A 17,232-nucleotide genomic window follows, 5' to 3' on the forward strand; every position below is an offset into this window, starting at 1 on the left:
ACCAACACACTCTATCAGACACTCGACCGTGTGCAGTTGAGGGACTCGACCAGTGAAGAAATAGAAAGAGAAGACACTCGACCGAGCAAATGGTCGAGCACATCCAGCCGCCTAAATGTTTTGTCTGGTAGCTAATTTAGGGCTTCCATCTTATCCTATAAATATCTCTTGTACCCCATTGCCGCCCAAAAAAAGGGAGAATAGGTCAGAAAAAATATCTGTAGCCACCAAAAACCTAGTTTTTACCCCTTTTGGGTTTTTAGCATTTTGTTTACATCATTTGCCACTTTTGTTCTTGTTTTTTTTCCAGATTTTCATACTTTGTAAGCTCCATAACTTTTTGAGTATTGAGAATCTGATTTTTTTTCTTTATAATAAGTTGTAGATCTTTATCTCATTTTTCTCATCATGTTAGTTTCATTAATTTCTGGATTTTGAGTTTATCATTATCATGTCTTGTTCATCTGAGTAGTGAACTAGGATTCTAGAGATGTATTAGGCTGGTTTAGGGTTATGGCTGTTTAGATTGGTCAAGCGTGTTTGCTCATAGATCTCTTCTAGATTAGATGTCCTCTAAGTTGTTCTTATATCTGAGAGGGTAAAAATAGATCTTAAGCTTCCTTGCATCATACCAATGTTTAGGTTGTTAGATAAAACTAATACTAGAGAATATCATGCTTAGCCTAAGAGATTAGTTAACTAGTGATTTTTTACAAATAATGATCTGGTTTTTGAAAGCCTGTTTAGTATGATTTCACCAATTAGAGTTGCTTTAGGATGTTACTAAACTTGATTACTTCTGTCATGAGAGTGGATTAGTAAGTATTTAAGATCATTGTCTAGAGATAGCTCATGTTGATTGAGGTTTGTTGACCTGTTTAGACAGTCATAGCTTAAACACCAGCCCATAAATCCATCTCTAGGAGCCTACTTTGTTATTTGATTGTCTGTTATTGCATCTAGTCTTATTTCATTGCATTTTAATATGTTAAAGTTGTCAAAATAGCTTCGGTTCTACGTATTTCACCACTCGGCCTAGCCACTCGACCACACACACGGTTGAGTGCTTGATCGAACACCATCTGGGTTGCTAGTTTACATTCCTGTTTCATTTAGTTTACTTTCTGTTCATGTTCTGCATCTTTATAGTTTTGTTTCATTGCTTATATCTAGTTATTGCCACTGTTTAGTTTAGTTTCATCATTGTTTATCTTTGTTTAGCTTTCATTTAGTTTTTGTTCTAAGTACTTTACATTCTGCATTTCATAATTGTCATTAGGTTGGTAGTTCAAAATCATATTAATACTTGTCTTAACTTGAATCACTGTTCATATCTTAAGTGCTTGCATAATTACCCTTTATGGATTGACATCTCTTATACTGCAACTGCATAAGAGTATTGAAACCTCTTGCATCTGATCATCATTGCTTATGTTTGTTTGACTTTGCATCATTCATTCATATATTCACACCACAATAATAAGAATGTTTTAATTGGCGCTGTTGCCATTAGGGTGTTGATTTGTTTCATTTAAGATTTATAAAGGTTCAAGATTAAGTTTTGTTGCTAACTGCTCACCAATGTCAAGTTTCTTGTTTTGGTTGGTTATTTTGAGTTTCAGGTTTTCCCTCGAACAAGCACTCGACCGTGTGTCAGTCGAGCAAGTGATCGAGCACCAACCCAGAAACCAGCCAGTTTCCTTATTTCAGTCAATCGACCAGCAGCTCGAGCCAGTGCTCGACCGTGTGTCAGTTCGAGCGTGTGATCGAGTCAGTTAATGCAGACAAAATCCAAAGTAAACCAGAACCTGCAGAAGTACATTGATAATATAAACCGCTTACCAAGAGACCTGAGGCAGCAGAAAACCAGAATCCTTCAAGAACAGAAGATCAGTTGCTGATGGATCCACCAAACCATCAGAATCAAAGACCAAGGAGCTGGCATAGTACCTCATGCTGTAGCAAACAACAATTTTGAAATTAAAAGTGGGCTAATCACTATGATCTAGGCCAATAAATTTCATAGTTTACCAATGGAGGACCCATTGGATCATTTAGATGAGTTTGATAGACTTTGTGGTCTAACCAAGATCAATGGTGTCAGTGAAGATGGCTTCAAGCTCAGATTTTTTCCATTCTCTCTTGGAGACAAGGCTCATCTATGGGAGAAGACACTTCCAACTGGTGCTATTACTACATGGGATAGATGTAAGAAGACTTTTCTGGCCAAATTCTTCTCAAATGCCAGAACAGCAAAATTGAGGAATGAGATCTCAGGTTTTGCACAGAAGAACAATGAGATCTTTTGTGAGGCTTGGGAGAGGTTCAAGGGCTATCAAACACAATGTCCACACCATGAGTTTAGCAATGAGTCACTACTTAGCACACTTTACAGAGGAGTAGCCCTAGATCATAATGTTATTAGATACAATTTCAAATGGCAACTTCCTCAACAAACATGTAGATGAAGGCTGGGAACTACTGGAGAACTTGGCTCAATCTGATAAGAACTACAATGAAGACTATGATAGGATTGTAAGGTTTGTTGATTCTGGACTAGATGAGAAGTATAAGAAGGACTTGAAGGTTGTTAATGATACTGCTTAGCCAACAGAATAACATACATTTTCTTGGTGAAGCAGACAACAGTTCAAGATGGGGAGAATGAGCTTGCTGAGCTTTGCTATGTGCATAACCAAGGTGGTTTTAAAGGCTATACTTAGTTTAAGCCTAACAAGCTATCTTATAGAAGCACAAATGTGGCCAACCCCTAAGACCAAGTTTATCCACCTCCACCACCACAACATTATCAGAATTACATACTCAAGCAACAACACCAAGGTTTCCAGGTCCCAATGTGTCCCCAACCAGGGTTTCAGACCACTCAAGCCCAAGAACCAGATTTAAGAGCTTTAATGCAGCAACTGTTAATTTCACAAGCTAGTGGTCAGTTGGAGACAACAAAGAAGTTTGCTGAGATAAACCAGAGGTTGGATTCAACTTATACTGATATGAAGATAAAGTTTGATACTCTTCACTCCAAGATCATACATATGGAGAGCAAGATAGAAGGAAAAACAATTGAACAAACCACTGAGTTTGCTAGTGCTATCAATCTTCACAGTGGGAGAATATTACCAGAGAGTAGGTGTCTTGCCAGTCACTGAGGACAGAGAAGAACAAGATGGGGAGGAGTTTCAACAAGAAGAGGCTCATAATAAGGAACATATAGAACTCGACCAGCCAATCGAACAAGCACACGATCGAGCACCTCACCAAGAGAAGATCAAGCCAGTTGCTACCAATGAAAAAGAAGCCCGGTTCATTCTTCCTTTTTACAAGCCTCCATTGCCCTTCCCAGGAAGATTTAAGAAGCAGATGGTTGAGAAGTACAAGGCATTGATTGACAAGCAAGTTAGGAAGATTGAGCTTAAGATGCCTTTGATAGATGTTTTTGCTTTGATTCCTCCCTATCAGAAGTTCCTGAAAGATGTTGTGATGGAAAGGATCAAAGAAGCTCAAGAGATGATAGTTCTCAGCCATGAGTGTAGTACCATAATCCAGAAGCAAGTGAAACCACAAAAGTTAAAAGACCCTGGTTCCTTTACTCTACCTTGCTCCATAGGTCCTTTGTCCTTCAACAGATGCTTGTGTGATTTGGGAGCTTCAGTTAGCCTAATGCCTTTATCAGTAGCTAAACGCTTGGGGTTTACAAGATACAAACCATGCAATATATCTCTGATCTTGGCTGACAGATCAGTGAGATTGCCACATGGTGTTTTGGAAGACTTACCAGTTAGAGTTGGAACATTGGAAGTCCCAACAGATTTTGTAGTACTAGAAATGGATGAAGAACCAAAAGATCCTTTGATCTTGGACAGACCTTTTCTAGCTTCAGCAGGAGCTATGATTGATGTGAGGAAGGGTAAAATTGATCTAAACTTGGGACAAGACTTCAGAATGACATTTGACATTATGGAGGCTATGAAGAAACCAATAATTGGGGGACAAGTATTCTGGGTTGAAGAAATGGACAAACTAGCAGGAGAATTCATATAAGAGTTATCAGAACAGGATCACCTTAAAACTGTTTTAACTAAAAGTGGAGAAGAAGGGTTCCTCCATGAACCAAGGATTATGATGAAATATTGGATTCCTATAGAGGGTGTGACATTCCAGAGGCATTTGAGAGATTGAAAGTATCAAGAGAAGAAGTCTGGTCAGTTGGGATTGCAGAAGCAGAGTGCTCGACCCCCCACTCGATCGAGCACCTATATCACCCGATCGTTTGCCCCTCCAAAACACTCACAGATGACTGGTCTGAGCTGAAAGCACCAAAGGTAGAGCTAAAACCTCTCCCACCTGGGCTAAGGTACATGTTTCTGGGAATTAACTCCACTTATCCAGTAATAGTGAATGCTAATTTGAGTAATGATGAGCTTGACTTGCTAGTAACTGAACTTAGAAAGTTTAGAAAGGCTATTGGCTATTCTTTGGATGATAAAAGGAATTTCACCTACTCTTTACATTCATAGGATTCACCTTGAAAATGAATCTTACTCTAGCATAGAACCTCAGAGAAGACTTAACCCTAACCTTAAGGAGGTAGTGAAGAAAAAGATTCTTAAACTGCTTAGTGCTAGTGTGATCTATCCTATTTCTGATAGTACTTGGGTCTCACCAATACATTGTGTACCTAAGAAGGGTGGAATTACTGTAGTTAAGAATAATCAAGATGAATTAATCCCCACTAGAACTATAACAGGACATCGGATGTGCATTGATTATATAAAGCTTAATTCTGCATCTAGAAAAGATCATTTCCCTCTTCCATTTATTGATCAGATGTTAAAAAGGCTAGCTAATCATAATCATTACTGTTTCTTGGATGGACACTCTGGATTTTTTCAAATTCCAATCCATCCTAATGATCAAGAAAAGACAATATTCACATGTCCATATGGTACCTTTGCTTTTCGAAAAATGCCATTTGGACTATGTAATGCACCAACTACATTTCACAGATGCATGATGTCTATCTTCTCTGATCTTATTGAGGATGTTGTTGAAGTTTTTATGGATGATTTTTCCGTCTATGGAGATTCTTTTTCCCCTTGTCTTGCTAATCTATGTAGGATCTTGAAGAGATGTGAAGAGACAAATCAGGTTTTAAATTGGGAGAAGTGTCATTTCATGGTTGAAGAAGGGATAGTTCATTGTCACAAGATTTCAGAGAAGGGTATTGAGGTTGACAAGGCAAAAATGGAAGTCATGGTCCAACTTCAGCCACCAAAGACAGTTAAAGATATAAGAAGCTTTCTAGGCCATGCTGGGTTCTACAGGAGGTTTATCAAAGATTTTTCAAAGATTGCTAGGCCATTGACAAGATTGTTATGCAAGGAGCCTGAGTTCAACTTTGATGAAAAGTGTTTGAAGGCTTTTAAGGAGATCAAGGCTGCTTTGATATCAGCTGCAATAGTTCAAGCCCCAAACTGGGACCTTCCATTTGAGATCATGTGTAATGCCTCTGATTTTGCTATAGGAGCTGTTCTGGGACAGAAAAAAGACAAGAAGCTGCATGTGATACATTATGAAAGTAGAACCTTGGATGAGACTCAAGGAAGGTATTCAACCACAAAAAGAGCTTTTGGCAATAGTCTTTGCATTTGAGAAGTTCATAAGCTACCTAGTGGGATCCAAGGTAATTATGTACACTGATCATGCTGCTTTGAGGCACATCTACTCAAAGAATGACACCAAGCCCATGTTGTTGAGATGGATTCTTCTTCTACAAGAATTTGACATGGAGATAGTTGATAAAAAAGGTATAGAGAATGCAGTACCAGATCATTTGTCCAGAATAAGGATAGAAGAGGCTATACCAATTGATGATTCAATGTTAGAAGAGAAGCTGATGCAGCTGGAGACCACTCGACCTACCACTTGAGCAGGCACTCGATCGAGCACGACCAGATGGAGGAGTGGATGGCAGTTGAAAGTGAAGATTTACCCTGATATGCTGACATAATGAATTACAAGGTCTGTGAAGAATTCCTAGAAGGCATGGATCAATATAAAAAGAAGAAGCTGCTCAAGGATGTCAATAGTTACTATTGGGATGAGCCTTATCTATATAAGAATGGTTCAGATGGCTTGTTTAGGAGATGTATAACAGAAAGTGAAGTAGAAGGAGTTCTAGGGCACTGTCATGGTTCAACTTATGGAGGTCATTTTGCAACCTTCAAAACTGCCCAGAAAGTTCTACAAGCTGGATTATGGTGACCAACTCTGTTCAAAGACACTCACAAGTTTATTAAAAGTTGTGATGCATGCCAAAGGATGGGAAACATTACAATAAGGAATGAAATGCCCTAAAACCCAATTCTGGAGGTTGAGATATTTGATGTGTGAGGAATTGACTTCATGGGTCCTTTTAACCCCTCTTCAAATGGCAATGTTTACATATTGGTAGTTGTGGACTATGTCTCCAAGTGCGTAGAGACTATTGCAAGCCCCACCAATGATCACAAGGTGGTTCTCAAGCTTTTCAAGACCATAATCTTTCCAAGATATGGAGTTCCAAGGGTTGTGATCAGTGATGGATGGACACACTTCATCAACAAGGTCTTTGAGGGAATGTTAAAGAAATATGGAGTTAAACACAAGGGGTCTACAGCCTGTCATCCTCAAACAGGTGGGCAAGTAGAAGTTTCAAATAAGCAGATCAAAGCCATTTTATCAAGGACAGTGGGGGCAACAAGAAAAGATTGGTCTAGCTTTGGGCTTATAGAACAGCTTTCAAGACTCCAATAGGAAGAATTCCATTTCAACTTGTTTATGGAAAATCTTGCCATCTCCCTGTTGAGGTTGAGTATAAGGATCTATGGGCAATCAAACTCTTGAATCTGAATTTAGAGACAACCCAAGCCAAGAGAAGCCTTGATCTGCATGAACTTGAAGAGATAAGATTAGAAGCTTATGATAGCTCCAAGATATATAAAGAAAGAACAAAAGCCTTCCATGACAAGAAGATCCTAGTTAAAGACCTTAAGGCTGGAGATCAAGCTTTACTCTTCAATTCTAAGCTTAAGTTGTTCCCAAGAAAGTTAAAGAGCAGATGGGGAGGTCCTTTTGAAGTGAAAGAGGTTTTACCATTTGGAGCAGTCAGACTTCTCAACAAGGATGGTAGTAAATTTACAGTCAATGAGCAAAGAGTCAAGAAATACTAGGCAGAAGAAGAGAAACATGAAAAGTTTACAATGTTTCTCAAGGATGCTCCTCAAGCTTGAGAAGCTTGAAAGAGTCAAGCCAAGTGACTTTAAACAAGCTCACTAGGGAGGAAGTCCCTAAGGTATCCTTGTAAATACTAGTCTAAATTCTTGATATTTTGGTCTTGTTTTAGTGTTTTTGTGGCCAGGAAAGAAGGAGAGATTAATCAGAGGAAAAGAGGAAGGTCTAGGTACCTGCTCGAGCAGCTGCTCGACCATGCACTTGATCGAGTGCATGCTCGAGTATGAAGAACCATTCTACCCACCACAGCATGCTCGACCAGGCACTCGACTGGGAGCCAGTCCGGGTGCATAGTCGAGATGTCTCCCTCTCCACCAGAAGTTCAAATAGACCCTCAAGACACTGGATACTCTTATGACAACATGAATGATGTTGTAGATGATTTCTTCCACAACCCATGAGGTACCAACACCACCTATCTCATTGTTTATACCATTTCATTTCATGTTTTGTTTGTTTTGGTTCTTAAATTCTCTTTCAAATTTTTATTACACAAGGGACTGTTTTCATTGTTTTTTATTTTCTTATTTAAGATAGCATTTGACATTGTTTTCTATTTTCTTATTTCAAAATTTTAGCATAAACATATTAGTACTTGCATTTCATATAAGGCATAGAAAAACCATATTCATACTTGGCTTAACTTTGAATCACTGTTCACATCTTAAGTGCTTGCATAATCACCCTTTATGGATTGACATCTCTTATACTGCAACTGCATAAGAGTATTGAAACCTATTGCATCTGGTAATCATTTCTTATGTTTGTTTGACTTTGCATCATTCATTCATATATTCACACTACAATAATAAGCATGTTTCAATATCACTAACCGTTGGGCCTCTGCCCCTTCCACGTCCACGATCACGTCCGCGTCCACGACCACGTCCGCGTCCATGACCAAATCCGCGTCCCCGTCCTACAACAGCACCCTCTCTAACCATCTGCACTACCATGAATAGAAGGCTAAGCAAACAATTCAATAGGACAAAAAAACAAAAACTCACCGTGGAATCACACTGTAGGCTCGAAGAGGATGTTCTAGGACGCCATGCCACACACAATTGACTAACTCACATAATTAATCAAAGCATGCCACACACAATTGCTACCCTATGCCACACACAATTGCTACCCTCTTTGGCTTTGATCGACACCCACCCAAAATTGGGTTTGGGATGTTACAATTCTCTCCCTCTAACAAAAGATTCATCCTCGAATCTGAACACACCGGCAGTCATCCGCAAAACTCATCCAACCACCATCGCGACGGTTTGCACCATCCAACCATCTGGTCTGCCACAACCAGGACACAACTGGTCCAAACTACCATGAACCCACTCGTCAACCCATCCTGACCCCACCGGTCAACACCATCCTGACCCCACCGGTCAATCCAAACCATACTCTCCCAATCATCACAACTCTGGTCCCCCCATCCATCATACACCTGACCCTCCCGGTCAACACAAAAAACCCTGAGATTGAACCTCCATCAACCCCGAGATCCGCATCCGGTCTCAACCGGAAACTTGAGATTAAACCCCCATCAATCTCCTAAATCCACATCCGGTCATAATAGGAAATCTGAGATTGAACCCCCATCAATCTCTTTCATCTGCATCCGGTCATAAGAGGAAACCTGAGATTGAACCCCCATCAATCTCCTTAATCCACATCTGGTTACATTGCTTATCACCACGTCCTTGACACTTTTGCCTCCAACTCATATGTTATTAGGTCGCAACCTTCAAGCCATACCGATCACACTCTCAGACCCCCGTCTTTGAGCCTTACCGTCTCACCCTAGGGTCGTCTCCCTAGAGATCTCGGTACGAGGAGAACCCCCATCTTCTCAACCACCCTCAAGACCGCAGTCCCTCGAGCTATCGCTACCAAGGGAACCCCTTGTCCCCTTAGGAGAACCCCCATCTCCTCATGAGTTTTTCATGACCCCCTACCCTTACAACAAACGGTCATAACGTCTATAAGCACTTCCTCAATCACGACCACCCCCGTGATCCGCGTAAAAACATCTCAATATTCTACTAACCACCATGTTCCCTCCTGGATCACCACCGCCATGGAAACCTCTAGGCCTCACTCCAAAACATCCCAACAACTTTGGATGTTCACACGCACTCTTTCCAAAAATAGACAAGTTCTAACTCCTGTAAACCTTTCCATTTTTAGAAACTTTCTATTTATGGAAACTTTCCATTTCTAGAAATCCCGAACTATTTTCCTCGACAAGTCTATTTCCATTACAGAGTCTGTCCTAGAACTGTATAAGCTCTAATACCAAACTGAAACGACCGCACTCGGATTCCCAATCCTCACATAGGATCCACAGGAAATGATCTCACCGGAACCCCATAATTCTGACGAGACAACCGGCTTAGAAATCACTTTTTATAAAAACTTCCACAAATACACCAAACACCACCTCATCTAGTTACTGAGTCGCACAAACAACCACCCCTAGCGACCGAGTAACAAGAGAGGTGGGCTGGAATATTTGATTCTTTCCAGCCACGGACAACACTTTCCCACAATTATTCCAACTCACTATCAACTCCTCTAGTGTCGAACGGCACCTCCACCTGGTGTCGAACGTCACCCATCGCACCACTTGCGAACCAACACACACACCAACGCTCACGGAATCACTTCCGTCAATCTCTCCTCATCCAAAACTAACTCCAGCTGTCCTCCTAGGACCCAAACACACAATAACATGCTGGTGTTGACCGACACCACCTTGGTGTCACTCGACACCCAAACTTTACCACAAAACCGTCTATACCAGACCACAATACAAACACTGGATTAATACACAAACCAACCGTTCATTTTACAAACCCACTGTTGGATATGGAGCTTATAGCACGACGAAGCTACCTACCAAAATTCAGCCAAATCGGACTCTGTTTAATCCTCCAAACATTGCCTCAAAGTAGCCCTCTCTAACCAGTTTGCGCTGTTCATCCGCAGGTGTTGGTGTCACAATCATCTATTCCCTAATCGATTAAACATAAAAAAACACGACTTACCTGGATAACAACCATAAAAAAGCCACCTTGACTCTCCTAATCCACCACCAAGTAATAACATCCTTCTCCTTACACATGAAGAGGATGAATCTCCTTTCTCCTCCCTTCCAAGTGAGAGCACCACAACTCTCTCTGCTTCTCTCCTCCTAGAACCACCAAAACAGATCCCTCTGCTCCTCTTAACCCTCCTCAAGGCTCCGTTTTCTCTCAGGATCAAGCTCACAATCTCTCTTTTTCTTTCTCCTTCTCTCTTAGAAGCGACCAAAGACTACCCCCTAGGAAATAGGCTGCTCGTGCCTTTTAAAACGAGACTTAGGATTTCCAAAATAAACTAAGCTAAACCGATCGATTTTGAAACGAACCATAAAAACCACCAATTTAGTGATGTCGACCGACATCCTCCTTGGTGTCGATCGACACCCACCCAAAACTGGGTTTGGGATGTTACAAACGCAGCAGCACCGGTGGAGCCATTTTTCTTTATATTATTTACACAAAAGTATTTCTTTATCTCATATGTAACCTTGTAGTTAAAAAAATTACAAATTTACAATCCATTTCATAATCCTGTAGAAATTTACTGATTGATTTATTTTTTTCTGTATTTTTTGGAGAATTTTGAATTGGTATCATCCAACATAACTCTTATATAAAATCGAGAAGTAACTTGATTAAAAATATCTTCAAGCTTTACATAAAAACAAAACTGTTTAAGTGTTGGAGAGCTTTTAAATGACTAAAGTTATATTATGTTTCGCATGTGTACACGTGGAATAGAGGAAAAAAAAGAAAATTTATTATTGGATGAATATGCTGAGTTGTATTAACTCTTATATTTTGATTGATCACCTGTTTTAAATGATATGTCAGCTCCAGGTTTCTCCAAAATGCTGAGGTGTCATCACCTGAAGAGAAACACATTGTACTTTTATTGTATTGATTGATCTTCTTGAAGCAAAAAAAGTTGTCTATAGAGTTTTAATAACTCATATACATTGTAAAAATTGTTAGAATGAAAATTTTCGGTTTTGGAATTAAAAGATAGGTTTCATCGAGTCAATTAGTTCAGTTGATCATACGATGGGTTTAAGAGTAACCACAAAAGACACAACACATATGATAGCAACAACATTTAGAGATAATGAAGCAAAGTCCACTTATGATAGCACTTGACATTTACGCTCCTACAGAAGAAGAAGCATCATTCTTCAGACTTCAGAGCCATTTCCTTGTACAAAACAAAGCCTCCACTATCTCAGACCTCAGTGACGTCTTGTAACCATTCATCTCCCTTGTTAATTTACAAAACAAAATCCTCAATTGTATTTTAAAGTGATATATGTGATTATTGATTTTGTGTATAACTAAGAAAGTTGTCTCTCTTTCTCTCAACTTCCCATTATATCCTTCATAATTCCGGTGACAAAGAAACTGAATCCTTTGGAAGAGACTAATCAATGGCTTTTTCAAGCAATGACAACAACATCCAGACTTCTGAAGCCGATAAAGCTGAAAATTTGACTTCTTAGCAAAAACTAAAGAAGATACTTTTTGAAGGTGTTAAGAATCAAATTGAAGCATCCATGGGCTTTCTACTAGGAAGAATATTCGAACCAGGCGCTATGGACCTGAAGCATCGAGGGTTTCAATCAAAACCCCTTACGCTGCCACAACTACATCAAAACCTACTAGTGATAACTCTATATTTTACTATCTTTTAGCATGCATTTATCTCCTGTTTTGCATTGTTTAGAGTAAGTTTTAGCACATTTATGTATTTTATTCTCAGTTTATGTATTAGGATAGAATTTGCATTGCATTTGCTTATTTGTGTGGATAAACAGGTGAATTAGGTACTTTGGAAGCACCAAGAAGAAGTTGTGATCACAATGAGAATTCTAGCAAGGGAATAAGTCTCAAAAGAGGAGGAAAGCAATCAATCGACCATGGAGTCGAGCACACACTCGACCGTTTGCCAAAGAACACTCGGTTGGATTCAAGACAAGTCCCTCAAAGATCGACTAGACTAAAGATCTTTTGTTGGCATTCAGCTTCAGAGTTCTTCATTAAAGTTGTAGAAAGTCGAGTTAGCTTTCAATGCCGGTGGTCGCAGGCCAATCGCAGTTGTGGTGCAAAAGTTATCACTGTTTTACTGGACGGATATCATACCAGATCGACGACTGGAGCTACTTGACAAACCACTCGACCATGCACTCGACCAAGCACATTGTCGAGCACTTGCCACCGACTCTCTATTTTGTTTTCTAGCTAGCTAAGACTTTCCTTCTTTCCTATAAATAGGCCTCTGACCTCTGGCCACAGAACAAGCTTGTTTTTTAGGTCTAGACACCAGAACTTGTAATTTTCCTAACTTTTGATCATTTAAGTATTTTCATTTGATTTCTTCTACAAAGTTCCTTATTTCATCATTATATTTATGATTATCTCTGTTTCATCATTTTCTGGTTTCTGTGTTCTTAAATCACATTTATTAGATCTGAGTAGAGATAGATTCTTAAGGATGGGTTAGGTTGGTAGAGAACTTAGTTTGTTTAGGTTGTTTAAGCTTGAATTCTATAGAATCCTTTCCAGATTTGGTGTTCTCTAAGCTGTTCTTTTTCTGAGAAGTTAAGAACAGATCTTAAGCTTCCTTGCATCATACCAATGTTTAGATTGTTAGATAAAGCTAATACTATAGATTATTGTGCCTAGCCCAAGAGATTGGTTGTCTAGGGTGTTTTTTGACAAATAATGGTCTGGATCTGTAAATCCTGTTTGTTCATGTCATAGCTAATGAGAATTAGGTCTAAGAGTGTCTAAACTTGATTACTTCTGTCATGAGAGTGGATTAGTAAGTCTTTGAGATCATTGTCTAGAGATAGCTCAGGTTGATTGTGGTTTGTTGATCAGTTTAGATAGCCATAGCTTGAAGACCAGCCCATGAATCCATCTCTAGGTGCCTACTTTGTTTATTGATTGTCTGGTATTGCATATTGTCTTGTTTCTTTGCTTTTCAATCTGTTTAAATTGTTAAACTGCTTCTGTTCTTCGTATTTCACCACTCGACCTAGCCACTCGACCACACACACGGTCGAGTGCTTGATCGAGCATCATCCAGGTTGCTTGTTTTACACTCTTTTTCATTCCTGTTTTACTGCATTCATTCTGCTATGTTCTGTAGTTTTGTTTCACTGCATTTATCTAGTTATTGCCAATGTTTAGTCTAATTTCAGCATTTTTTACCTTTGTTTATCTTACATTTAGTTTATGTTCTAAGTTTTTTACATTCTGCATTTCATAATTGTCATTAGGTTGTTAGTAATCAAATCATTAACATACTTGGCTTAACCTGAATTACTGTTCATATCTTAAGTGCTTGCATAATCACCCTTTATGGATGGACATCTCTTATACTGCAACCACATAAGAGAATTGAAACCTCTTGCATACCATCTGATCATCATTGCTTATGTATGTTCTTCGTGATCAGAATGAAGCAAACCTTCAATTTAAAATCTAATATTTATCCAATTTAGTGATCGATTCCTATACTTTCCTTTTTACTATTTTCAAATATTTTTCCAAGCTTTGTTCCCGTCTTCGAATACTCATCGATGATCTCAGAGACGTAAGTCTATGATTGCCTTATTTAGATCTCCTTTCTTATTCCAACGGCGATGATTTCTAAGGTGAGAAAGAGAGAAAGAGTGAATTTACAAAACTACATAGACGAGATCTAATATAATCAGATCCAAGATAAAACATACTTTCCTCAGTTCTAATCTACAACAACAACAAATCAATACACAATAGTACTCTTGGAAAGAAAACCAATTTGATATGAAGCACATAAACAACATAACCCAAAGAAGACGAGGACAAGACAAACAAAATGTAACGCCACGACCGCCACCTCTTAGTCCAATCCTAGTCCATGAGTCCACTTTTCTTACTGGGCCTCACGTCCTCTCACTAGTGAGCCCATCCATGTCCGACAACCGGTCTGCTACGTCCGAGAGGTTTTAAAGACTTGTTACTGTCCCTACAAGTCACCACATGATCTTTCCCTGTGTTTTGTCCTCACTCGAACAATTCTAAAAGTCACTTTCCAGAAGGTCAACCATCCTGAGATTACCCCAGCTCAAGCACGCTTAACTGTGGAGTTCTCTCACTTCTCTTGACCAAAAAGATAAGTACACTTTGGTGACATAGGTGGTCAAATCAATTCTTTTAAACCTCTCCGCATTTCCCTGATACCGGGATGTCATACAAAACTTTTATAAAATGTTAAAAAAATTCGTTAATGGGCCTCTTCTATAGGGCTTATTGGAATCGTAAATATTGACAGGTAAGCAAAAAATAAGCTGAGATGTAATAATATTATAATTTCATAATTTATTAATATTAACTGAGGTGTCAAGCTCTAGAGAGAAATAAGAAAGTTTTATTGTATTGATAACTATGAGACATAAAATAATTAAGAAATTATTGTATTGATAACTATGAGACATAAAAGAATTAAGAAACCTTATGTAATAATAGTAGAAAACTCTCCAACTTCTCTCTAAGTTTTTTCCTAAAGCTATTTCGTTTGCCTCCCCGGCAAGTTCCTCCGGCGCTCGAGAGGGCTGGTCCCTCCTTCTTAGCTTCTTGTTTTTGTCCTCCTCCCATTCATTCCTTCTCTTGTGAAAATGTGTCCTCCACTTTCGGGTTGTTCTTTCTTGGTGGTGGTTCCGGTGAGGTTTTCGGCGGATCTAGCGAAAAATCGCTTGAGGTGGCCGCTGGTGGTGGCTCATTACAGATGCTTGAGGAAAACATCATTTATGTAGCTTTTTATTGGCGGATCTGGGAAGAGGTTTTCCTTTGTGCCTTGTTTCTTCTCTGGCAGGTTGGTTTGGCTTTGGTGAGCAGTTGGAGTTGGGGGGCTTTGCTTCGGTTTAGTTCCTGTTGTCGTTTTCCGGTGATCTCTCGCTGGATCCAGTGTGTTCTTTTTATGTATGAGATCTAGATTCGTGTGGCGGTAAGGGTGGCATGAACATTGATTGTAGGTCGTGGCTTTTGCAAAAGGAGGGAAACAGTGAGCACATCCTTTCTCTAACGGCGGAGGTGTGGTAAGTTCTCCCACTTGATGCAACTGTGGCTCTGATTTGAAGGTCGAGATGAATCCTAGATCTATTGAACTGAGCTGAGAATGCCAGTGATCCGTGGTGGATTCTTCTTGAGGCTCACTGTAAGACCCCGACCCTAAATTCCCGTACATGGCCGTACCGGCCAGTAAAAATTTTTCTAGGGCCTACTAACTTTTAACTCATTAACTTAACATTATGCGACAGCTAATCGTAGCTTATCACAATTTAACCCACCAATCATATATCCACACATATTAAGTACACATCTTACCTTGACATGTACCTTATCAGTTCGTAGCCTCTGGATCACATGTGTCCAACCAACCGTACCGTAGTACATTGCGTCCAGCTACCTCTTGTACCATCCTTACGTCCGTGTATGCTCATGATATTGGACCACCCTCTATTGTTCCTTAGTCACACAGCCAGACATCCCCAAAGTGACCAAGAGACAATAAAAGATGGGCTGGAATACTTGATTCCTTCCAGCCGAGGAAAGACTGCTCCGCCATTCCACTATGCCAAGTCCCGGTGTACTCCAAGACCTTGTCGTCCATTCTCGATCATTACCCTTACCACCCATCGGGCATGGTACTGCATTACTCCCATACCATCCATCGTGGACTATCGTACAACCAATCGCATCACCGTACCTGTTATCCTCGTACTTCGATTGCCCTCGATACCGCACCGCTATCGCCGCTACCATCGTACCGCTACCGTCTCTGTATCTTACCATTATCATCCGTAGAACCGTATCGCTATCGTCCACATAGCGTCTCTGATACTCGTCCGATCAGCGTATCGCTGCCAACCCGTACCGTGATACCGGAAATTCATGGATTCTGTCCGATCTCCGTTACCAGTTCTTCATGAGTCTCCACCGATCATGATCTTCTTTTCACTCGATCAGCTACCGATCAAGCTCACAATCGACTTGTCCATCGATACCTTACTCGGAGTCGTTCCATAATACTCGATGGATCCTCCGTCTTTCTCCTTATGAATCTCTCGCGGCGATACTAACTATGCCACCATGCATGATGAACCCTAGAGAACTTTACTCTCTTCTTTTGCGGCGCTAATAGCCGATGAATGCCTTCATCCTTCGCAGATCTCATATATATAGGGTTAGTAAACCTCCCTATCCTTTCCTAAAGAGATAAGCCTTATCACAAGTTTTCCTTATCCTTCGGAATCTCCCTTTCCTCTAAGTCGGTCTAGCCTTTGCAAGGTTTTGGCCTGTCTAATATGGCCCATTAACCGGTCCGATCAACTCTTTCCTTTTCCGCGTCAGTTAGTCGATAATTTCCATTTATTGGTAGCGCACAATAATTCCCTTTTTCGTTGGTAGCCATCCGAGACAATTTCTCGCGGATCATGACTGGGACGATAACTAGCCCATGGACCCTTGTATCACCGACCATCTATACTTAGTCTTTCGGCAACATTTCCAATATCGTCATCATTTCGATTGAGTCGTCCTGATCCTTCTGGATACGTCCCGATCCTTCCGGATCTCGACTTTTACTGTCGGACCCATCGGACGTACCGGCTCTTCAATACTTTGACCTTCCCCACGTCCGTACACAGCACCATTCACATACCGCGTACGTACCATTTCATGTACCAAGTACATACCATCTCATGTACCGCGTACGTACCACAGGAGCGGGTCGTTACATTTCTCCCCCACTTAGGATTGATTCGTCCTCGAATCTTGACTATCGTTGGGTCGCATTCCAACCCTTAACACTTTC

The 17,232-nt window shown here is 40.2% G+C and overlaps 1 protein-coding gene and 1 non-coding gene across 2 annotated transcripts; one reads left to right on the top strand and one right to left on the bottom strand.

Moving 5' to 3' along the window:
* Positions 1 to 2,033: 2,033 nt before the first annotated feature.
* On the top strand, positions 2,034 to 4,059 carry LOC147928389 (uncharacterized). Its single transcript, XM_087486119.1, has 4 exons — positions 2,034 to 2,346; positions 2,465 to 2,586; positions 2,643 to 2,700; positions 3,125 to 4,059. The coding sequence occupies exons 1-4, from the start codon at positions 2,034 to 2,036 to the stop codon at positions 4,057 to 4,059; spliced, it is 1,428 nt and encodes a 475-aa protein (XP_087342245.1).
* Positions 2,256 to 2,362, bottom strand: LOC147928390 (small nucleolar RNA R71). Its single transcript, XR_015581020.1, has one exon. It is a non-coding gene; the product is annotated as a small nucleolar RNA R71 (small nucleolar RNA).
* Positions 4,060 to 17,232: the final 13,173 nt, after the last annotated feature.

This window comes from Camelina sativa, chromosome 14 (genome assembly GCF_030686135.1).
Source record: "Camelina sativa cultivar CO46 ecotype springtype chromosome 14, ASM3068613v1".
In the NCBI taxonomy this organism is placed as follows: domain Eukaryota; kingdom Viridiplantae; phylum Streptophyta; class Magnoliopsida; order Brassicales; family Brassicaceae; genus Camelina; species Camelina sativa.

Excerpts from the sequence above, each read along its gene's own strand:
- LOC147928389 (XM_087486119.1), top strand. The coding sequence starts at position 2,034 with ATGGAGGACCCATTGGATCATTTAGATGAGTTTGATAGACTTTGTGGT. Across the intron at positions 2,347-2,464 it reads CAAGGGCTATCAAACACAAT|ATGAAGGCTGGGAACTACTG; the intron begins GTCCACACCATG and ends ACAAACATGTAG. Across the intron at positions 2,587-2,642 it reads AGTATAAGAAGGACTTGAAG|ACAACAGTTCAAGATGGGGA; the intron begins GTTGTTAATGAT and ends TTGGTGAAGCAG.